Source organism: Rhizophagus irregularis, chromosome 9 (genome assembly GCF_026210795.1).
Source record: "Rhizophagus irregularis chromosome 9, complete sequence".
Taxonomy (NCBI): Eukaryota; Fungi; Glomeromycota; class Glomeromycetes; order Glomerales; family Glomeraceae; genus Rhizophagus; species Rhizophagus irregularis.
In genome coordinates this window covers 3,951,879-3,976,064 of record NC_089437.1, presented here as the reverse complement: position 1 = coordinate 3,976,064, position 24,186 = coordinate 3,951,879, and the positions used below count along the sequence as shown (strand labels likewise).

The window sequence follows — 24,186 nt, the reverse complement described above, 5'->3', positions numbered from 1 at the left end:
TAATTAAAAATACTAATTAAATAAATAAATATATATATATATATATTTTAGTTATAAATCATATAATAGGACATATTGTAAATTCAGATTACTAAATATATCAAAAATTACAAATACCACAAAAACACAAATTTTATAATAATATTAAATTTTATTAAAAGAATATCATATCAAATAATACACAATAAATGGAAATAAAAATAGTGCTGTAAATAGATAATGGACAATTGTAAATAATTGTGAAATAATTGTAATCTGCTAAAATACATAAAAACAATTTCAACTATTACAAAATAATATTAATATTAATAAATTATATCAAAAAATAACCATTTTAGTAAAGAATATTTATTAACAAAAAGTCTAAATTGAAATAAATATACAATATATTATCTTTTCGATGATATTTTATTGAGACATTATAAAAATCAGATTATATAAATATTTTCAATATCTAACAGTCTGCCTTTAAAACAAGATTTTTATTTAAAAAATGTAATTACATCTTAAAAATCTGTTAATAAATAATAATTATAATTAATAAACCTTAAATTCAACTATTAAAATAATTAATATGTTCCAAGAAATCTATTCTATGGACCAATTTTTATTAACCTCCCAACTGTCTAAAGATATTTAAAGATACAATGTATAATTTTTTGATTAAAAATGGTACTAATAGTGGCACAAAATAATTCTTAAATATAATTATCAAATCAAATTCTATACAATTTCTTCATCATCTCTTACGGCCATGTATCCACCAGTTGTTCTTCTTGAAGTCATATTAGTCCTTCGTTCAACAAGAGGAACATCAAAAAGTCCATACCAATTGACATTTTGTAGCATACCACCTTGACCCTGTGACCAAAAGTCTACACAATTATTCCAGCATCCAAAATCGAATGGATTTCCATCGGAATTGTGACTGGCATGATGATGAGAACGCCTTTTACCATTTCCACCAAATAATCTTAAAATTCTACTATGTTCATGATAATTATGATGTTCTTGAGCATGATCTCCAAATCCTCCATCCATTCCATCTTCAGTAGCTGTCAAATCATCTCCACCATTATCACCTACTTGTGCAGCACCACTTGCTCCAGGCCCTGCAACGAGCGTAGCCAAAATTTGCTCACGAACATTTCCACCATTTCGATTTCCAAAATATGAATATCGATGGAAATTTGCCATTTCATTGGTGGTTTTTGCTGAAGCAATCTGATAAGCCTGCATACAAATCAATCCAATGGTCCATGTAAGTTGTAGTGCTGCCCAAATACCTAATGACATAGTCCATGTATCATATTGGAAAAATCCACATAACATGTCATTTAACAAGCATGGTTCAGATGGTTTTGGAAAATATGTAGGTGCTGCATCCAAAAGGTCTATAAACAAACATAACAATTTGATAAATAAATTTTTCAATAGAAAAAGTTACCAAAAAAAAATACATGGAAAATAATAATACATCGAATACAAAGATATTCATAGCTGATAATCGATACAATCATCATTATAAGGAAGATCATAAAAGCACGATGGTTTCTCACTCCAATACAATTATATATCCATGGACAGTGACTAAGGAAAGAAAATTAATAAAGCCATCAATAAAAATTTTCATAATATTCCAATTAAAAAAAAATTCTTACTGGTCAAATCGTGCTACACATCTATCACATATTTTACAATGCTTAGATCGAAGAGGTTTCTTAATCTAAAAGGATATTCAAGTGAGCTTAACATACTTAACATACTTAACATCTAAGTTACGATCCAACTTTTGTTAAAATAATACTAACCAAGCATGTAATACATAAATGTCTTGCGTCTAACATTCCTTTGTTCGCAAGGCAAATTACCAACTTGATTAATGTAAAGGAAATGTTAGCATGATAATACATAAAAATGGGATAAATTTTGTTATCTATCTTGTTACCTCTTTTTGTTCTTCCCGAGATGTCAATTTTGGAACAAACCCTGGATCTGCCAATACGGCCGTATAAAAAGAGTACAACGCAACAACATAGGAACTAATAAATACAATATTTGCCACAAGTGAATAAGATGTAACTGTTTAAAGAAAAAAAAATTCCTATTTAATAATTTAATATTATATCGAATAGAAAGAAAATCGAATAATATAATTTCAAAACAATACCGAGTAAAATCCTGAAAAGCCAAGTTACACCAACCCAAAACGCACTTGCTTGAAATATGCTCGTGAAATAGGGAGTTCTCATCATTGCATCCGGCACTTGCGCTTTTATGAGAACCTTTACTATTAATATGTGGAACACAACAAATTCACCTATTGCTAAAGGTAATCCGATAAACCATGGATATCGAGCTAATGTTTGAAATGCCAAAAAAAGAACAAAGAATGGAATGGAATATATAATCGCGTGTGTTGCTTGCTATATCAAAATAGGAGATCATATAAATTTTAGTTTATTTTTATTTTATTAAAGCATAAATAAAATAAAATTTATTACTCACTCGACCAAATAAATATGATCCTCTTTTCCCAGACTTTGTTCTTCCTGATTCACTTAAAGCTCTATGCCAAATTTTTTCAGAACTCATTTCCTGAGCAAGATCTGCGGGAGTTTTCCCATTATTCTCTTTTGCGTCTATATCAGCGCCAGCTTCTATTAATTTTCTTAAACACATATGATTTCCCTTAGTAACAGCCCAATGTAAAGGAGTAAAACTTGTAGTATCAACTTTTGTGACTGAAGCACCGAGTCTTATTAATAAATCCAGTGTTAGTTGATCTCCTTGATATGCTGCCCACATCAAAGGAGTGTGTTGAAGCGTATCAGGTGTATCAATGTCCATATCCTGATATATTAGGTATAAAACTAGCATAGTATTGGAGGAATGGGTCGCGAGATGAAGCCCATTAAATCCTTGAGAGTCTCGTAAGTTTGGATCAGCTCCGTGATTGATCAACAAGGTCACAATTGGAAGATGCCCATTTCTAAAATATTATTTTTTCAAATAATCTTTTTAAATATTCGCTAGTTCCACACAATTATTCTAAATCCTCAAAATTCTTCTAACAGATCAGTAAAAAAAAATTAATCGAAATATTTGATTTAAGTTAAAGTAAACAAACCTTGCCGCCCAATGCAAAGGAGTAGCAACTAATTCACCACCAAAAGCATTAACTTCAGCTCCATTTTCGATCAAATATTTCGCTACTATTACATGGTTATTGATAGCAGCCCAATGTAAAGCCGTTACATTTTGCGAATCACTATCTGTAACCTCGGCATATCCATTCTCAATTAAGCTTTTCAAAACATGTAAATTCCCTTGTTGTGCTGCTTGATGAATTGTCATTCCTATTCAAAAATTTTAGGTTAACGTGATACCTTTTTTTGTTGCGGGTCCGGTTGAGGCTTTTCAATTTAGAAGTGACAAAATACCTGAAAAATGATCGCCGTCAGGAAACGCAGTTATATGACTATCCGTTTTGTGGTCTGTACTAACAGCGACAGTAGCTTTTGCAGTAGAGGCACTAAGACTACCAGGTACATTCGATTTTCCTGAAAGATCTTTTCCGGTATCTTCGGTTCCATTATTACGTTCAGAATCGTCGTCCTGTATTTTTGAAGGAGCCATTGCGTTAAAACGTTAAATAGAGACGGTAATTTCCGTTTTATTAGACTGCGGTTGTGATCACAAAATAAATTGTGACGTATCAAAATTTTTATATTGAAATACTAGCATTTATTTACACATTTAGATCTATAGTTGTACTTAACATTCAAGAAATTAAGAAAAATTTTTTCATTATTGAATGTTAAAAGGTTTATTTAAAACGTGGTATTACGCGAAGAGATAGTTATTTGAAATGTTCTTGAGGATATAATAAGAAAGTATTAAAATACATCGATTCAATAAGATATCTATCATAAGATGACTTTTAAAGATATAAAGAAGAGCACGTAAGACAAATAATATCTTTCGCGCTTTGAGAATATCATTTCTCTTTGTGCTAATTATTATTATTATTACGTTAAAGAAGAAAGCTACAACTTCGCTTTGATTAATTAATATCTTACTCCAAAACAAATCTATCAACTAGAAGAGACCCGGGCGCCGCAGCTTTGATCGCAGAAGTTTCCTCCATCTCAACACTCAGATAATGCATAGACTTGGTTGCCATTATCAACTCAAAAGCAATAAGCAGAAGAAATAAAGGATGAAAAAAAATAGAAATGGAGTTTTAAAGAAGGTTTCTTAAAAACAGAATTTAGCTCAGTTAATTAATAAACTCATAATTAATTTGTTTGCTCTTTTATAGTGATACCTTCATATTCATGTTTAATAAATGTACTAGTAGGTACAATCCCTATCTGAAAACATAAGTATCCCGATCAGAATTATGCTGATTTTTGAAGAACATTATATAATTATATACGAAGTTAATAATAAAATACGGTATAAATAAGTTAGCAAAAGCGTAATTTATTAATTAATTGGATTAAAATCTGATGAGGAGCACCAGCTTTCGTCATTCCTGTGTACTGTAGTACTGCGTAGCGCGATACAACCTGCCGCAAAATAAACACCCTTAGTGAATTTCCTTTAAAAAGTTGCGAAATCTTGTCAAATCTGACTATTTAAATATGTACTGTTTACGTAGCAAATTGGTGGCAAGTCGTGGAGCTTTGCATATACAACACAGACTGCTCCTTTCGGGTCAAATTCAACTATCCGCTTCAGATCGTGCTTCAAGAGCAATTTCTAGCCATTTACATAAATATCCAAATATTTCGCGAAAATTTATTTCAACCGAAACGGTAAATACTGAAAAACCAACAGTGTCTTCCAAATTTGGGAGAAAAGTAGTTATCGCGTCCTCTTTAATTATAGGTGCAACTACAATTTTCGCAATTTTAAATCATAAACATGCAGAAGCTGAAAATAATAAGCAAGAAAGCAAAAAGTTTCCGAGTTCTTTGAAAAGAGGTGGTCCAAAAAATTTGCTGGTTGCTGATCATTTGATAGATGAAGATGATTCCGATATTAATAAACCACGATTAGTTATTCTTGGCTCTGGTTGGGGGGTAGGTGATTCTGTTAGTTAATCTTTCCCGAAAATTTCTAGTTTATTTAGTGTTTAATTTTTCAGGCTATATCAGTCATAAAGGCATTGGAGAGAGACAAGTATCACATTACATTAGTATCGCCGCAGTAAGTGTACTCTATTCAAATTTAGTAATATTTACAATAATTTGCTCACAAATTTTAATCCATTATGTAGGAATTATTTTCTTTTCACGTAAAATTTTGTTTATTTGCTATTTTACCAAACTCAAATAGATGTTATATGTTAAAATTGGTTCGTTTATATTATATTTAGACCCCTTCTTCCTTCTGCAACCGTAGGCACACTTGAAACTAGGTATGAATTATATCAATGTATTTATATATAGTATGTTCAAAAAAATTTCTTATGAGATTGATACTTGAGAATGTAGGTCAATTTTAGAACCTATTCGAAGTCTTATTAAAGGCATATCAGCACATTTTCTTGAGGCTAAAGCTACAGACATTTGCATTAATGAAAAATTAGTTGAGCTGAGTCCAGATTCAGGCGAACCATTTTATTTACCATATGATAAAGTAATAATTTATTATATAACTTTTTAAATAATATCAATAGTTTATTTTAAGCATCATCTGTATTTTTTTTTTAATTGTAGCTTGTGATTGCCGTAGGGTCTTTGTCAATTACTTATGGAATTGAAGGAATTGAACATTGTCACTTTTTAAAATCAATAAACGATGCCCGCAGGATAAGGAAAAAAATTATGGACAATTTTGAAAAGGCATCCTTACCAACAACCTCACCAGAAGAAAAAAAAAGGCTTTTAAGTTTCATTGTTTGTGGAGGCGGTAAGGTTAATTTTGTGTTAATAATAATTATGGTGTGAAAAAACAATTAGTTAAGACCAATTTCATTTTTATTTCATTAAATGAAGGACCTACCGGTAAGGAATTTACATTTTTCTAGAATTATTTATAATTTTTAATATAGATGTTTTCCCGTTTTGCAGGTGTTGAATTTGCAGCAGAATTATATGACTTTTTAACAGAAGATGTTGTTAGATATGTAAGTTTGTTAGCAAAAAAAAATATAAAGCTTAAGAAAATATTCACTTTATAGTAGTTTCCGTTAATCCTTAGGAATGAAGTGCGCGTTAGCATTATTCAGGGCCAAGACCATATTTTGAATACATATGATGCGAAAATTAGTGATTTTGCTGAGGTAAATACGATTTTTTTCGTTTAGAGAAATATGTTAACACGGGCTATTTTAGTGAGTTCATTAGGAAAAATATTTAAGGTTATGATAATGTTTGGGTTGATGTTTAATATGAATCATATTTGGTCAATTTAGAAATTTTCTTTACCTGAATTAATTAAGGATAACTATTTTTTGTAGAAAAAATTCAGGCGAGACAATATTAATGTTATAACAAATGCAAGAGTTCAAAAAATAGAACCCAATCATATTGTGTATAAAATGAAAGATGGAGAAGTAAAAGAGCATGATTATGGATTAGTATTATGGTCTACTGGAATTGGTGAGAATACTATTAATTTATAAATTATTTCCGTTATGAAGTTTAAAATATTAAGCTATATTTATGATTTTTAGCTATGAATCCATTAACAAAAACAATATCGGAAAAATTAGAAGATCAGAAAAATACACGTGCTCTTATTACGGATAATAGGCTCCGTCTTAAGGGAGTGCCTGACTCTTCGGTGTATGCGATAGGAGATTGTTCAACCATTGAAAACCCAAAACTGGTTAATCAATTGATGCAATTTTTTGTTGATGCGGATGAAGATAAGAATGGACGTTTGAGTTATAATGAATTTCAGGTTTTAGCCAAAAAAATTAGTAGGCGTTATCCTATTACAAAAAGCCATTTGAAAAAAGCTGACATTCTGTTTGCAAGTTATGATAAAGACAAGAGTGGTATGCTAAAAAGTTTTTTTTTTTATTTATTTACTTTAAAAAGATATTTAATAAATTTTTTGATTAGGTACAATTGAATTAGAAGAATTAAATGCCATGTTGGAAGATATTGACAAAAAACTGACATCTTTACCAGCGGTATGATATTTCTAATTTCTGTATATTATAAATTAAATTATTTATTGACCATTATATAAATATTAAGACTGCACAAGTAGCCCATCAACAAGGTAAGTATTTAGGTAAGAAATTAAATCAAATTGCAGCAGCACATAACGCAAAAATATACCCACCTTCATCGGATTACTCAACTGATACCGATAAACCTGAGCCCGATGTTGATGATCTATTACCACCATTTTCATATGCACATTTTGGTTCACTTGCTTATGTTGGTAATGCTGCTGTAGCTGATTTTGGTACGGGATGGACTTGGATGGGAGGTATGTCTGCTGTTTATTTATGGAGAAGTGTATATCTTAGTGAACAAGTTTCATTTAGAACAAGAGCTTTACTTGCTCTAGATTGGTCAAAGGTAATTAAAATAAATTACTAATCTACTTATTTTAACAAATATAACAAGTATTAATTTAACCTTTGCATACATATTTCTATAGCGATTTCTTTTTGGTAGAGATATTTCAAAATTCTAAGCAAATGTAATAGTAATATTTAACATTGTATTTTGATCTTTAAATGGAATATTGGAATGTATACAGTTCTCAAAAAAAAGTGATTTATTTACAAAAGTACAAAAAATAAAAAGCTAGTAATTAGGATTATTTTAAATTCTTCAAATTTTGTTATTATATTTTACATATGCAATTTTAACCCTTTATATATTTTTTTTTTATTTTATAATCATCTTTAATCTAAATATTTGTTAATTATCAACAAATTAGTATATTTGAAAAAAATTGTATATAATTATAATAAAATACATCTTTATTACAGAAATTTTTACATTAATCTTGTTAGTTATAAAATTTAATTTTTTTTTTTTTAATAACCACAGTACATTTACAAATTTATTAGAATAATGTTAGTAATTATACATAAGTAAAGAACTAAATAATTATGCTAATATTATTAATTTGTATTATTCTTTTATAGGGATTGGAACCATTCAAAAAAACTTTAACCAGTTAAAAACTGGTTAATCAAAATGTTTAACCAGATAATAACTGGTTAAAGATATAAATTTTATGTTTAACACATTTATAAGTTTTATTTTGCCCATTTGAATATTTGATAAATCTATCACAATTTTACTCTTAAAATTATGCTTCATTTATAATAAAAACACATTTTTTAACTTTATTTATAATTATTTGATAAATTGTAAATACATAATTTATATAAATAATGTAAATATAAATACTAGTAATAATGATAAAATTGAAATAATGAAAATGATTGGTTGTTCTTATCTTATTTTCTCTAAAAAGACTTTATAAATAACATTTCAAGTAATTAATTATGATATTTATTTATCTTATTAGTGCTAGGCTGCTAGCAACTTAAATACTTTGAATTTATTTTTAATAAACAGAAAATTGCTGTTTTGATGACTCAGATTGAGATTCTTATATGTCTCTATAGTCAATACTCAATATCATCCATGTTATATAAAAAATAAAAAAAAAAAATTTTGTAAAAAATTGAGCAATAAAAAAGTTTCAATCAATTTATTTTTTTAGCTAGCCATTAGCTAATATAGGAATATCAGAAGTTTTGAATTAAAAAATTATCTGATATAACAACATTTCATATTTAACCAGTTAAGTTAACCGGTTAATTATTTGGTTAATTTAACCAGTTAAATTAACCAGTTAACTGTTTTTAAATTATCTTAACTGGTTAACTGCTTTAACTAGTTCTAATCCCTATTCTTCTACAGAATCCTATATGTGTACTATTAGGTAGTTATAATAACTAATCAAGTAGATAACATATGGAAATGCACCATTTAATATATAGCTAGCCCAATGTCTTTATCTGGTAGATCACAAGATCTATATTATAAAATTTATAAAAAAATATAAAAAATATTATTTATAAGTAATTTTTTAATATAATACAAGATTTTACTTATAATAAAAATTACCATAGAAAATTAGCCTTTTATTAATGATTTTTACCTTACTTTTTTTTTAATTCTATTGGTTAATTAACTAAAAAGAAAAAATTTTAATAATGTAATATAAAATTTTCATTATAGTAAGATTTGCAAAGAATTTTATATATAATTTTTACTTTATTAAGCTTAATAAGTTATAAATAAGTAGAATTTTTATAATAATATTTAACAATAAAATTGTAGTACAGTCAACTCTCTTTATAGTCACACATTTGGGATACACTGGTCAAAATCTATGCTATCGGGTATATATCGGGCACCTATATATCGGTGACTAATCAGATATATATCAGGTATTTACATATATCGGGTATATATCGGGTACCCAATATGTCACTGATATATACTGGTATATTTCGGGCACCTATATAATCAGATATACATATGCGCTAATCTATACCCTAACCCTAATTTTTTTGAGATAACCCCAAATTTTATGGACCAATCATAACGATAGTCAAATCACCTGACATTATGTGGTAACACTGATGACGCCACTAATGACGCCAAAAAATTTTTATACATACGATGTAAATTTTTCTGTTACTGTTACGAAAGTTAAGTGGTAGAAGAAATATGGTATTAAGACTCATATTGAATTTTTAATAACCAGAAATTTTTATACTTATCGCATTTTTATAGATCTGTTGTACAATTTTTTATATGCCTGCTATTTTTTAACGCGTAAAAAAACTGTTACTTTCAATGTCAAATTCTAAGCAGCAAAAACCTTTTGAAAAAGAAAATTACCCTATTTCATCTGAAATAATATACTATGGTGACCGAAAATTTACTTATGTTGTTATTCGAATGGTACCTACCCACCAACTGTAAATCATACCGAAGCACCTAATTATTTTCCTATACCTGATAATTATATTATTAAAACTACCTGGGGTCGGGTCGAAATAGTAAGTCGTACTATTCAATGTTCTATTTATTACGCAGAAGAAAAACCTCATTACCTAATTTGTTTTGGAGATAATTTACAATATCAAGTTGTTTCGGCTCAATCACCATTTGATGCTTCTGTTGAACTGCACAAAGTAAGTTTTTATACATTTATTATTTTAAAAAAAAATCATAAAAGAATATATTTTAATTTATACATATTTTATCAGATTATAACACCAGATAAGAAGACTGCTGTTTCTGGAGTTTATCTTTTTGGACTTCAATTAAAATGCATTGATAGATATCGCAAAGGTAAGACCACGTGAATTGAAACTACATGAAGAATTAAGCAAAACTACACAAATTAAACGTGCAAAAGGTCTTGCGAAAAAAGAACAAATACACTTTGAAAATTCAATTAAAAACTTTTACAATCCTAAAGATCGTGTAGTTTTAAGAACTTTGGATTTTACTATAGAAAATAAAGAATATCATGTAACATTTGAAGATGATGATAGTGTTAAAAAAAAACAAAAATTACAATCAATGGCATATGTACAAGATATAGAAAATATACCTTGTAATGCATATCGCCATCTTGCAGCTGTAGAATCAACATTACCACGAGAATATGCTATTTCTCAAACCCGTCAAGAGATTAATGCATGTATGGGAGAATTAATACCCATTAATTTTATTGATTTAAATTCTACTATTGTACAAGAAGGACCATTGGAAGAACCTGATATAACCGATCCATTAATTATTGAACAAGTTGTTAGTGCAACAGGAAAGTGCTTACCAAAGTGTTAAAAAAATTCTTGAATATATAATACCATCTTATATTAAAAAAGGAGTATTAGATCCTGCAATACCAACTATTCATCTTCGAATATCTGGTGATGGGCGGAACGTAGGACGAAAAGTGAAGCATGTGATGATTACCGTAGCACCTATTGGATGATTCAATGAATCTTTTCAAGCCTGATTGTCATTATACAACCGTTTTATTTCCAGGAACAGAAAATTATCCAACTTTAACAGTTGCAGTAAATGCCCTAATTCAAGAATTGCAAGAATTAAGTAATAATGGAATGATTATTAACAATATTTTGTGGAATTTTGAGCTTTTTTTTAGCTCAGATTGGAAGTTTCTCGCTATCTGTTTGGGTTTTAATGCCGCAAACTCCAATTATTTCTGTCCATGGTGTGAGATAACTAAAAACCAACGTGGAAATGGGCAAGTTGACTGGGTGATTAGTAAATCAATGAGTATTTTAAATGAAAATCCAATAGCATACCCAGGTCATAAATTACCACCACTTTTCAATATGATTTCGCTTAAAAATCATGTTCCTGATAAGCTTCACATAATGTTACGTATAACTGACCGCTTGTGGGAGTTAGTTTTACAAGAAATCAAAAACGAGGGATTATTTAATGACATATCTCGGAATATTATAATCAAAGAGATGGAAAAATTAAAAATCCGATTTGAGTTTTGGAAAATTCGTGGTACTGAGAATTGGGATTACACCTCTTTAATGGGGGATGATAAGCTTCGTGTTCTTCAGAACTTTAATTTGGCAAAACTTTTTGATCCAGAACGTGCTGCTTTAATTAAAAGTTTGTGGAATGGATTTGCTGAGTTATATGACCTTTTAGGAGAAATAAAAACAGATCCACAATATTTTCGTTTAAAAGCAAAAGTATGGTATGAATTATTTTTGAAAAAAACTGTGATAGATCCTGAAACTAATAATATTTTAGAACAAACTTTATCGATCATCAGATGTAACCCCATATATTTATGTTTAGTATCACATGTTTGGGAATTTATGCTTATCCATAAAAGGTGGGGATTAAATGCATTTTCGTGCAGTGCTGTCGAAAAAAAGAACCACAATCATGTTTGTTATTTTTTTAAGAAAACTCTCAAGAATGGTGAAAATTTTCAAAATAAAACATCAGCAATCTGCGAAATTTTGGAACATGAAAACCGACTTCTATTTTATACTCAAAATAATGTCTCACTTTCCTATCCAAAACCTCAAAATATTCACATTTTATAATTTTAAAAATTTATCTTTGGTTAATATTTAGATAGAAAAAAATATCAAAACACTTTATTATAGACGTATATAATTTTTTTTTTCTATTACAATAAAGTTTTAAATTTGTTTTACCCAAAAACGTATATATATAAACCCTGCTTCACAATAATTCTCCTTTGCATCTCTTTCACCCTTAATTTTCCATTCAACAACAACTTCTCCAGGATTATATTTAGATTTGCGCCTTTTAGTGTTTACACCTTCAGTAATACAACGAGTTGCAATGGCTAATGGGTTATTTTTTAAATGCTGAGGTGGATCACTAAATAAAACAACATAAGTTTGTTGTTCATTGTCATAAAATTTTCGACCCCATAATGGATTATTCAAGATTTCACTTAATATTTGATATCCAGAAGATCCTCGGAAAACACACTTGTAGACGTTTCTATTACTATGATGATGATGAATATGTCCTTTAAAAATATTAAAAAACTGATGTTCGGTACAGCAAGAGACACTAATTGACGACCTCCTTTTTTAAATCCATGTGGAAGTTTGCGGTGAATTAAGTAAACTAGAATACTTCTAAACTTTTCATTGTTTGTTTCTGACAAATTATCCAAGTCATTACGCGGAATATTATATTTTTTCACAATATTTAAATGCCGTGAAAGCCCACTTTGTTTCTTAAATCTTTTTTGACAAGTGGAACAGATAAATTCTGATGTAGATGTAGTAAAAGACGTTGTAAGTGAAGCAAAACTTGTATTAGTGCTTGACATATTAGTAGTAATGAAATCTGAAAAAGTATAAACATGTTTTTAATATTATTTAAAAAATAAAAAGTAATTTTGCAATAACTAACTTTATTTACAGTTAATAACTGGTAATATTCAAAAGCGCGAGACACCAATTGCCAATTACTAGTCTTCCGCTACTCAAACTCATCGGTTTTGGGTTGTGCTCATCGGTTTGACGCGTGTTTTAATATATTATTTTTTTTTTTTCAGGGTGCGTTCGCTAAATTGATCACAAAAAAATTTTTTTTTACTATTTGTGATGGTGTAACGTTGATCAAAATTACTATATAAAATTAGGCCCAATCTTGATAGTTAGCCGATATGATATATATTTCTAATATATATCGGGTACTAATATTTGTATGATACATTTTGATATATCGATATCGATATTCTATTAGTAGAATTTGATAATCTAAATTTGATTAACCGTCATACCGGTCGATCAATCTATTTTTAATAAAAAAAATTTCATATTCCTTTTATATCCTTACCTCTATTTTTTTAAGTTGCCAGACTCTTTGAACGAACCCGGGCTTTGGAATGTAAGTTGGAAAGATGCGGATTATTTTAATATTAAAGAAACGTTACTAATGTTTCTTTCTCTTGTTTTTTTAGGTTCTGGACTCCTTGGACTATCTCAAACTTTAGAATGTAAGTTGGAAAGGTGATTATTTTAATATTAAAGAAATGTTACTAACGTTTCTTTCTCTTGTTTTTTTAGGTTGCCGGACTCCTTGGAGTGAGCGAGAGCTCCGAACGGGTCAGGTCAGGTCAGGTAACCTATTCTGACCTGACCTGACCCGTCTGACCTGAAAATATTCAGGTTAATTCAGGTCACTTCGGGTAATCAGGTAACCTGAAATTTTTACATGAAAAAAAACTCCAATAGTATGTTATTTATGTATACAATTTATAAAATTATTTATATTTATTTTAAATACATTTTATTTTTGAATACATTTATTATTTTACATTAATTTGTTGTTAATGGTTTGGAACAATGTTCCAGTTGGTTCGATTCCAATAAACAACTATTAAAACTTAATAGAGAAAAAAAAAGAAACGTTAAAACGTTTCTCAAAGTCAATTTCAAACACCACCTTTAAAGAAATGTTTGCCCATTCAAAGTGTCGTTCCAGCAAGCCAAAACCTACAAGGATCAAAAAAAAAAACCATTAGTATGTTTCCATCTTTAATATCAAAAGAATTCTCCTTCTCCCGGTACCTTTGCTGCATAAGTTCAGATTCGTAAGAGTCCGGCGTCCTACAAGAGAAAAAGGAAAGAAGCGTTAAAAATGTTTCATAATTACAAAACACCACTCTCACCTTCCCTTATTCCTTACATTCAAAGTCCAGATTCGATTTGTTTTCAAGAGTCCGGCGTCCTAATCCTACAAAAAAAATAAAGAAAGAAATGTTAGTACGTTTCTTTAATATTAAAGAAAAAATTCCCCATTCCCTATTCCTTACATTATCCAAGTCCGGGTTTGTTTTCAAGAGTCTGGCGTCCTAGTCCTACAAAAAAAATAAAGAAACGTTAGTACGTTTCTTTAATATTAAAGAAATAATTTTCCATTCCCTATTCCTTACATTATCCAAGTCCGGGTTCGTTTTCAAGAATCTGGCGTCCTAGTCCTACAAAAAAAATAAAGAAAGAAACGTTAATACGTTTCTTTAATATTAAAGAAAAAATTCCCATTCCCTATTCCTTACATTATCCAAATCTGGGTTTATTTTCAAGAGTCCGGCGTCCTAGTTTTACAAAAAAAAGAAAGAAACGTTAAAAATGTTTCTTAATTACAAAACAGTAACCCGGCCTCCTTCTCCCACATTACCTTTATTGTGTAGGTACAGTTCGTCCTGGTCTCTAAGGGTCCGACGTTCTACAAAAAATAAAAGTCCGACCTACAAAAAAAAAATAAAAGAAAATATAAAAAAAAATGAATTTTTTTTTATATGATGATAAACCGAATATAGCAGTGTCGATTTCAGTTGCTTACCGAACCTAGTTTCGCGTTGCCTCTCCGGACTCCGGTGAATTTCACCTTAATCAAAATTTTTAAATTTATCCCAGTAAAATTCACCAGATGATTTCATATTACACAAACGCGTAGCACATATTTAGTTTTTTGCTTTCTTGTAGTATTATTTCCAAAATGGCCAGCTTTTTCTGGAATTTCTTAAGGTAAGATTTTTTTATTTTCTTATTACTTCGCTAGTTTAATGTTCTTTTTCTTTATGCTAACTTGTTAACTTGTTTTTCAGAAAATAACAATTTCAAATAACTTCAAAGAGTTTAAGGTAAGACTCACTTTTATTACTAGTATTTTGCTATTTTATTGTTTTCTTTATTGAAAATAATACTAACAGTTTCTTTTATTTTCTATCATCCACTTTATTCCCTTTTCATTTTCTATATCCATTTCACTCTCTTTTCATTTATTTTCTATTATTTTTTTTCACTCCTTTTGTTTTTATTATTTCATTATTCCCTTCGCCTCCATTTTATTTTTCTATCATGATTCACTTTGTTCTTATTTTGTTTTTAATTATCCTTTTCATTTATTATCGTCCCTTTTGCTTCCATATCGTTTTTTATCACTCCATATCGCTCCATATCATTTTTCATTACTCCACATCGCTCCATATTGTTTCTATCACTCCACATCGCTTCATATCATTTTTTATCACTCCCTCCACATCGCTCCATATCATTTTTCATCACTCCATATCGCTCCATATCATTTTTCATCACTCCATATTGCTCCATATCATTTTTCATCACTCCATATCGCTCCATATCATTTTTCATCACTCCATATCCCTCCATATCGTTTTTCATCACTCCACATCGCTCCATATTGTTTTTCATCACTCCACACTGCTCCATATCATTTTTATCACTTCATATCGCTCCATATCATTTTTCATCACTCCATATCGCTCCATATCATTTTTCATCACTCTATATCGCTCCATATCATTTTTTATCACTCCACATCGCTCCATATTGTTTTTCATCACTCCATACTGCTCCATATCATTTTTATCACTTCATTTTTCATTACTCCACATCGCTCCATATCGTTTTTCATCACTCTATATCGCTCCATATTATTTTTTATTACTCCACATCGCTCCATATCGTTTTTTATCACTCCACATCGCTCTATATCGTTTTCATCACTCCACATCACTCCATATCATTTTTCATCATTCCATATTGCTCCACATCATTTTTCATCACTCCATATTGCTCTATATTAGAGATCCTGGGCAAAACCGAAATATTTAGTCATTTGACTAAACCGAAATAGTTTAGACATTTAAAATTAAAAGACGAAATGCTGAAATTCAATATTCCATAGTATTTCCATGGATTTTTTATAGATTTCCATGGATTTTTAATTATAATAATTACTTATAAAAAAAAAATAATAAATTTATATTAAAATATAATATTTTTTAAAGGAATTTATAAAACTATTTTATGTATAATATAATTTAATATATTTTTATAATAAAATTATAATTTTATATAAATAAAATTTAAACTTAAAAAATATTACTATATAGTTTAGTCAATGACGAAACCGAAACTAATTGGTAACGAAACCGAAATTTTTGGCAAAAAGAGTTTAGCCAGGTATCACTACTCTATATCGTTTTTCATCACTCCATATCGCTCCATATCATTCCATATTGTTTTTTATCACTTCATATCGTTTTGCAACATTCCACTTCATTTTTTATCATCTCAATTCGCTTTATATTGTTTCATTTTGTTTTACATCATTTCATTTCTTTTCCATTTTGTTTTCATCATCCCATTTCACTCCCATTTTATTTTTTCATTATCTCCTTCAATTCCATTTTATTTTCCATCATTCTATTTTGTTTTACATCATTTCATTTCACTCCCATTTTGTTTTTTGTCATCCTATTTCATTTTTCGTCATCTCTTCACTTCTATTTCATTTTCATCATCCTTTCACTCCAATTTCATTTTTCACATTGTCCTTTTAATTCACTTTTATTCACTTCATCCCTTTTTCACATATTCATTTCTTTTCCATCATAAAATTATTAATTGTTAACTAAATTATAAAGGATTATATCTTATGCATTATTATAGGTTTTAAATTAATAAAAAACCTAAATTAAATGGTTAGTGGATGGGTGTAATGGTATATATAAGTAGGGTTTTGTATTATTTAAAGTGATAAAGAGTTTAACTTGCAGTGTAATTCTAGTATAAATAGCATAGTGAGTAGTACAAAGTTTGCATGAACGTTAAATGCATTTTTATTAATCCGGATTGACATAAAATCTATGGCCCAATCGCCCAATCAGAATTTGTTATTGTAATCAGGCAATTGATCACATGATTTAAGTGTTTATATTTCGCACTGTGTTTATTTTTTTTTTCTTTCCGTCGTAAAAACCTTTCTCTTAAACTTTTTTATTATTTAAAACAAACTAAACAAACTCTTTACTTAGTTATTATGAAATAATATTATTAATATTTTTTTTTTATTTTTTATTTAGAAATAAACATAAAGGTATATTTTCATTATACTTGTTTTTTTCTTTTTATATATATATTTTCTATTGACGTTCTAATATTTTTTTTTCTCCCACTAATGTTTTCTATTACTAACATTTTCTATTAATATTAAATACTACTAATGTTTTTATTAACGTTCTCCTATTAATATTTTCTATTTTACTAACTTTTCTTTTTTCCTACTAACATTTTACTAATATTTTCTATATTTACCACTAACGTTTTTATTAACATTTCCTTTTTTCTCTTATTAATTAATACACTTACTAATATTGTTGCTAATATTTCTTTTAAATAATAAACAGATATAACAAAAGCAAGCAAAGAGGTAATTTTATTATTATTGCTACTTTCAGTAGAACTTTACATATTACATAGTATAATTATGTTCAACTTTATTTGATTTTTACGTAACAGATAGTGTAAGATTTGTATTATTACTTTTATGTAAATAAATTTATAAATTTTAATAAAATTGAATTTCATTTAGCCCAAATTAAAATAAATAAAAAGAGATATAAATCTATTAGTTTTAATATGAAATTGTCAAACGTATACAATAAAAATATATATTACCAATATTTTACATATTTTACTACCCGATATATGTGTGTTAAATGTATGATATCTATAATATATATTACTGATATTTTACTACCCGATATGTGTGTGTTAAATGTATGATATCTATAAGATATGTCAATGATATTTGACTACCCGATATGTGTAAGATGTGTATATGATGTTTACATGATGTGTCACCATTTTTTTACATTTATACTACACATATTAGGTACCCGATATGTACCCAATAGCACCAATTTTGACCAGTGATAGTCCATATTTGGTGATTATAAAGAGATGTGACTATATTAAAAATTTCATATATTTGTATATCATAATTTTGGCCAGAATTATGCTTAAAACTTTATTGTATCGTAGCTCTGCCAATATTAATCATAGAGAGATGATCTTACCGCTATTCGATTTGTCTTGATGAGACAGTTCTAATGGTATAAAATACATCGAAATCCAATCATTAGATTAATTTCCAAAATTAAAAAATAATAAATGGTTTTTATGTAATAATTCTGCTAATATTAATTCTAGAGAGACGATCTTACTACCATTTGATTTGTCTTGATGAGACGAATCTAATGATATAAAATACACCAAAATCCAATCACTAGATCAATTTCTGAAATTAAAAAATAATAAATAATTTTAAGTAGTAACTCTGTCAATATTGATCACAGAAAGATGAACTTACCACCATTCGATTTGCCTTGATAGGGCGATTCCAATGAACTATTAATCGTCTTTTTATAATTATTAGATACCAAAGAAATTTGGCAAAATGTTAAATGGCGCAGTAAACGTAAATCAAGAAATATTATAATGCCGATGTTTAACATTTTGTTGAATAACTTATCAGCCAGTAATCGTAAAAGGATAAAAAATTATTCCATTACTCTTATACCCTATAAAAAATATGGATACGGTTAACATACGGTATTACCGTATTTTGCGAACAGTATCATTACAGTATCATTAAAGTATTTTAACAGTATTTTCACATACGATATACATTCAGTATTTTGCACACCATATTATATACACGGTATTTTTAAATAGTGAAGATTTGTATACTTTATACTTATATGCAGTATTATATCTCGAGCAGCAGAAGGCGCGGGCAGACCAAGTAATCTTAATCTGGGACCCCAGGAAAGAAAGTTATTAAAATTCGTATTTCAGAATCCTTCTGCTGCTAAAAATGAATACCTATTAATTTCACCATTCTAGGGCTCTCAAAATATAGTTCTAGTATATCAATAAAATTCGTATTCTTAGAATGTTTTCTAGTCCCCTCTTTCTTAATAAAATTACTAATTTGTTTTCTTGCCTTTGCGCGCCTTCTTGATTATAATCTTGATATAATAAAAATGTACACCTAGTAGTAAGTATGTGTAGACCAAGTTATTTTCGCCTGAGAACTTCAAGAATGATAGTTGACAAATAATGTACTCCAGCCCTTCTTACTTATCTAAATCATAAATTTGTTTTCTTACCTTTGCGCGCCTTCCTGATTATAATTCTGACATAATAAAAATTTACACCTATAGTATGAAAAAAAAATTCGGATATAGATAGAAAGTATTACTATGAGTGTAAAAAAAAATGGGTATGGATAGGAAGTATTACTATGGGTGTAAAAAAGTCAGATATAAATGCGTGTTCAATATAGGAGAATAAGTATGCTACCTTATTTAATGTATGCTATTATATGAGGCAAATAGGATTACCTCTAGACAAAATAATATGATATAAATGCATATACATGTATATATTGACTTTCAAAATCCCCAACATTAACCCGTCACTAAGGTTGCTTGCCGAAACTAGAGGGTTTCAGCAGAATGGCGTACGCGAAACTGCCGAAACTAGTTTCGCAAAATCATCAAGAAATGCTGAAACTGCGAAACCTATCAAAATCGCGAAACTGCCATAACTTGCCGAAACTGTTTCGGCGTTTCGGCAATACTTTCTATATGATTTAATTAGAGTTTCGGCATTTAAACAATTTATAAGAATAAAGACAATATGATTTTTTGTATGTAAATATTTATTTTATAATATTTAATATTAAACTAATAAAATACACGATTAAAAATATAATAAAAATTAAAATTTAATAATATCTTTATCTTCTATGCGGGGACCTGCTTCTACCTCTTCTTCTATCTCTACTTCTGTCCCGTCTTCTATCTCTACTTCTATCTCGTCTTCTATCTCTACTTCTATCTCGTCTTCTATCTCTACTTCTTGATCTACTTCTTGATCGAGACCTAGATCGCGACCTTCTTCTTTCCCTTCACAATCTATATTCATATCGACGTCGATCATGCGCAGCATGCTGCCGTTGATACTCTCGTCTAAACAGATCTAAAATCCAATAAAAATATTAATGAATTGAATGAATTGCCTAAATAAAATTAATTTAAAATAATAATTAATAATAATTACTGGTTTGTAACCAGAATTCATCGTTCATATCAGCAAAACACGCTCTATCGAAACTATTTGGGCTTATAATAGGAATGTCGTCATCATTATTATTTATTATCCTACTGAGGTTTTCATAACCTCGTTTGAGGGCATTCCATTTTGTTTGGCATTGCCTGGGTGTCGCTGCAAATCCCGTTGCAACGAACATCCTATTTGCTATTATTGTCCATGCATTTACATGATGACAGTTTGCAATTCTTTCGAATTGCTGATGTAAGTTTCTCCGCTCCGCGATTAATTGCCTAGCTGCGTTAATCGTCCATTGGAATACTGGTGGTGGCGGTGGGACAAAAGGTACTAATGCTGCCATTTTTTATTTTTATGATTTTTTCGTAACTTGAAATTTGAAAATTAAATACAATTTGAAAATTAAAATACAATTTGGTTTTGAATTGCGAAAAAAAAATTCAAATTTCATAATATTTATAATAATTTTAAAATTCGTTATAATGTTTAAAACATGAACTGATGAACATAATAACATTCTACATAATTAAAGTATTTGTAACAAAATAAACACAGTTTTGATTCTAATATAATAAATTTAATTAACGCAGTTCTAAATTTTTTTTGTAACGCAGTTCTTAAAATTTATTGATCTAATGTAATAAATTTAATTAATGAAGTCCTTAAAACTTATTGATTCTAATATAATATGCTTATCCTTATTCCTTAATTAAATTGCACTATTTTTAAAATATAATATGCTTATCCTTATTCCTTAATTAAATTGCACTATTTTTAAAATATAATATGCTTATCCTTATTCCTTAATTAAATTGCAATGTTTTAAAATATAATATAAAATTACAATTGCCTGCATTGCCTGCATAATTATATGTTAACTGGACTTTGATCACGAATATTTTGCCCTGCATAATTACATCATTTATTTCCTAAATAGTATCATTATTTAAATCACATGATATTAGAATTAATTCTCATTGGATTAACTATTGTAATTATTTCTCATTATTATTATTCCTCATTATCATCATAATTATCGTCATTATTATCACCGTCATCCATACCTAATACATCATCTATATCATAATCATAGTCACCTTTTCCAGGTCTCTTGTTATTACCACTATCATCAACTTCATCATCTTCCGCATTATTTTCATCTGAATCATCCAATATATCTCTTGGAATATCGCCAATTTCACTAGTAATTGAATCATGCGATAAATTAACAAATTGATCAATCCATAGACTTTCGATTACTACACGGCAATTGTCTTCGGGTATTGTTTCGCTGCTTGTAGTTAATCTCTGAGTAGAAGCTTGCTCCTCATTATATTCCTCATCGTCATCTTCTGCAAAAGCTTCTGCAATACGTATATTGATCTCATCATCACTAAGACGAGTATTCTTTTTTTGATCAATTCCATAAAATCCAAGTTCAGTTTTTGAATTGGATTTCCAATACAAAATTAATTTGCACATGGATTCTAGTTTATCCACATTAAGATTTAAGCGACGTTTATGAAATAGCCATCCTAAAGTTGAAAATCCACGTTCGCAAGTTGCTGAGTTAGGACATATTGCAAATAGATAACTTGCAATTCTTGGCAGGGCATCTGGTTCTGGTTCAGTATTAATATATTTCCACCAATTCACGGGATTATTTTTAGCAAAACTGATATCTAGGTCAAATGGCTCTTGCTCATTAATATATTTCTGTATTTGATCACATAAAGTTTCAGCTTCGTAACGGTCAAAACCTAAATTTTTCCCGATTGAAGCTGCACATTTGATAATTCTCATGAGGGCGCATTTTTTAAGTGGCGTGTTTCTAAATCTGGGATCCATAAAAAAACAAGTAATATACTTATCATCATTGAACTCATCAAATCTTTCATTTATTACTTTGATACAATGACTTCGGAATGCAGGATTTAATGATTTGGGTAACTTTTTTAATGTAGCTGCAAGTCTTGCCAAGCTCAGGAAACAATCTGCAAGTGTAGCTCTTCTCGATTCTAATGAAAGTACCGCTTTTCTTAGAGAATCCAGAACAAATCCAAGAACTTGTAAATTTGAAAAAAAATTCTCGATTGAATAATCGGTTTTATTTTATCATTTGTTAGCACTTTATCGTGATCGCTGGCCATTTCTTCTAGTGCTGATTCCAAATTTATTACTGAATTTACGGATTCACTAGCAGTAGTCCAGCGTGTCTTGCAATATAATTTTAATCCTCCTCCACTAATTCCTTTTTCTTTAATTATTTGAGCAAGTTTTGCATTAGCCTGATGAGAACTTCTAAAAAAGGTTGTCAAAATATTAACACGTTTTAATAAACGTTCCCCAAACTTCTCCTTGACGATGTCGCATGCAATTAAATTGATAGAATGTGCAACGCATCGCACATTCTCAATCTTTGGATGATTCTCATGTATAATTTTTCGTGCATTACGAACATTGGCCGCATTATCAGAAACTACAGCACATATTCGATCTTCTCCAATACCTTCTATAACCTTTTCAATTACCGTAACTAGATATTCTGCAGTGTGCGAATTTTCAGACAAATCAGAAAGTTGATAAAGATATTCTTTACGTGACGGAATCATTACAATGAAGTTCCAAATTGAACGATGTATACCAGACGTCCAACCATCAAAAGCTAAATTATAAATTAATATTATATAGTAAGTAAGATTAAATATAAATGACGTATGATAGCCTATTTAATTTAACAAACCTAACGTTAAATTCGTTTCCTTTTCAAGCTCAGAATTAACTTTGAAGTTCACTTGAGCTAATTCACGTTCAAGTAGTTGATTTACTAATACTTCCCTTGTTGGTGTATTGTACCCGGCATTAAGCTTTTTTATAAAATTGATGAAAAAGGGATGTTCCACTACTCTAAACGCAATTCCGCACGCAATAAAAAATTTAACTAATGCACGATTAATTCGTGTACATCTTTGTTCGTTAAGCTCTGTTGAATCGCGGTAATCATCCATGTTACTTTGACCTTCAGAGTATTTTCTTTTTTGGATGACTTGGACTTATCTTGCCGTTCCATTACTTTAGTCATATACCTTCTAACAACTGCTGCTGGCGCATCTGGACAATGGTTTGAAAGATGCTCTTCGAGCTTTGAAACTTTATCGCGTGACCATGTATTCTTACAGTACTTGCAGGAGGCGGCAAATTTGCCAGAACCAACAGCTTCTCCTTTATTAATATCTTCCCAAATGCTATTAGGTGGCCGACCTCCTCTATTTTTCATTTTAATGGGTGAATTTTCTATGTGATCAGTCATTTGAAACAGTTTATTATTAATATTATTATTAAGAAAACGGAAGAAAGTAAAAGAAACTTTAGTTCAGTGTTAAAGCAGATGACGGAATTGGGTTTATTAAATGCATGTTACGCAGTTTCCTTTAATGAATATAAGTCCCTTAAAAAAAAACTGTAAAAACGTGTAATATCATAATATTAATATGGGAGTTAGAAATGAAAATTCTAACACTAGATAAAGCTTAAAAGAACTAAAATGACGGTAAAATATTGAAGTTTAATCTTTTATCTGTAGATTATTTGATCATCTAAATTATATTATTAATTGGTGTAACTTGGCGTAATTATATGCAAATCTTATGATCAACTATGCCGAAACTACGGAG

At 29.1% G+C, this 24,186-nt stretch overlaps 4 protein-coding genes across 4 annotated transcripts; 3 read left to right on the top strand and 1 right to left on the bottom strand.

Annotated features, from left to right (window-relative positions):
- Positions 1 to 391: 391 nt before the first annotated feature.
- Positions 392 to 3,642, bottom strand: OCT59_029935 (uncharacterized protein). Its single transcript, XM_025320989.2, has 9 exons — positions 3,444 to 3,642; positions 3,131 to 3,359; positions 2,509 to 2,992; positions 2,171 to 2,426; positions 1,949 to 2,082; positions 1,812 to 1,874; positions 1,662 to 1,726; positions 1,478 to 1,590; positions 392 to 1,394 (listed from the first exon to the last, which is right to left on the bottom strand). Exons 1-9 carry the CDS (start codon positions 3,637 to 3,639, stop codon positions 724 to 726), a joined length of 2,211 nt encoding a protein of 736 aa, XP_025170079.2. The 5' UTR covers positions 3,640 to 3,642; the 3' UTR covers positions 392 to 723.
- Positions 3,643 to 3,761: 119 nt separating this feature from the next.
- Positions 3,762 to 7,969, top strand: OCT59_029934 (uncharacterized protein). The gene is made up of 16 exons (XM_066146320.1): positions 3,762 to 3,965; positions 4,106 to 4,255; positions 4,325 to 5,090; positions 5,156 to 5,217; positions 5,288 to 5,305; positions 5,387 to 5,428; positions 5,505 to 5,649; positions 5,730 to 5,922; positions 6,009 to 6,017; positions 6,084 to 6,139; positions 6,197 to 6,295; positions 6,473 to 6,614; positions 6,689 to 7,015; positions 7,083 to 7,153; positions 7,221 to 7,550; positions 7,633 to 7,969. The coding sequence occupies exons 3-16, from the start codon at positions 4,650 to 4,652 to the stop codon at positions 7,666 to 7,668; spliced, it is 1,971 nt and encodes a 656-aa protein (XP_065994976.1). The 5' UTR covers positions 3,762 to 3,965; positions 4,106 to 4,255; positions 4,325 to 4,649; the 3' UTR covers positions 7,669 to 7,969.
- Positions 7,970 to 9,860: 1,891 nt separating this feature from the next.
- Positions 9,861 to 10,862, top strand: OCT59_029933 (uncharacterized protein; the record flags this gene model as incomplete). Its single annotated transcript, XM_066146319.1, has 4 exons — positions 9,861 to 9,985; positions 10,072 to 10,201; positions 10,277 to 10,361; positions 10,429 to 10,862. The coding sequence occupies 4 exons, from the start codon at positions 9,861 to 9,863 to the stop codon at positions 10,860 to 10,862; spliced, it is 774 nt and encodes a 257-aa protein (XP_065994975.1).
- Positions 10,863 to 11,017: 155 nt separating this feature from the next.
- On the top strand, positions 11,018 to 12,121 carry OCT59_029932 (uncharacterized protein; the record flags this gene model as incomplete). Its single annotated transcript, XM_066146318.1, has 1 exon — positions 11,018 to 12,121. The coding sequence occupies one exon, from the start codon at positions 11,018 to 11,020 to the stop codon at positions 12,119 to 12,121; it is 1,104 nt and encodes a 367-aa protein (XP_065994974.1).
- Between the last annotated feature and the right edge of the window lie 12,065 nt (positions 12,122 to 24,186).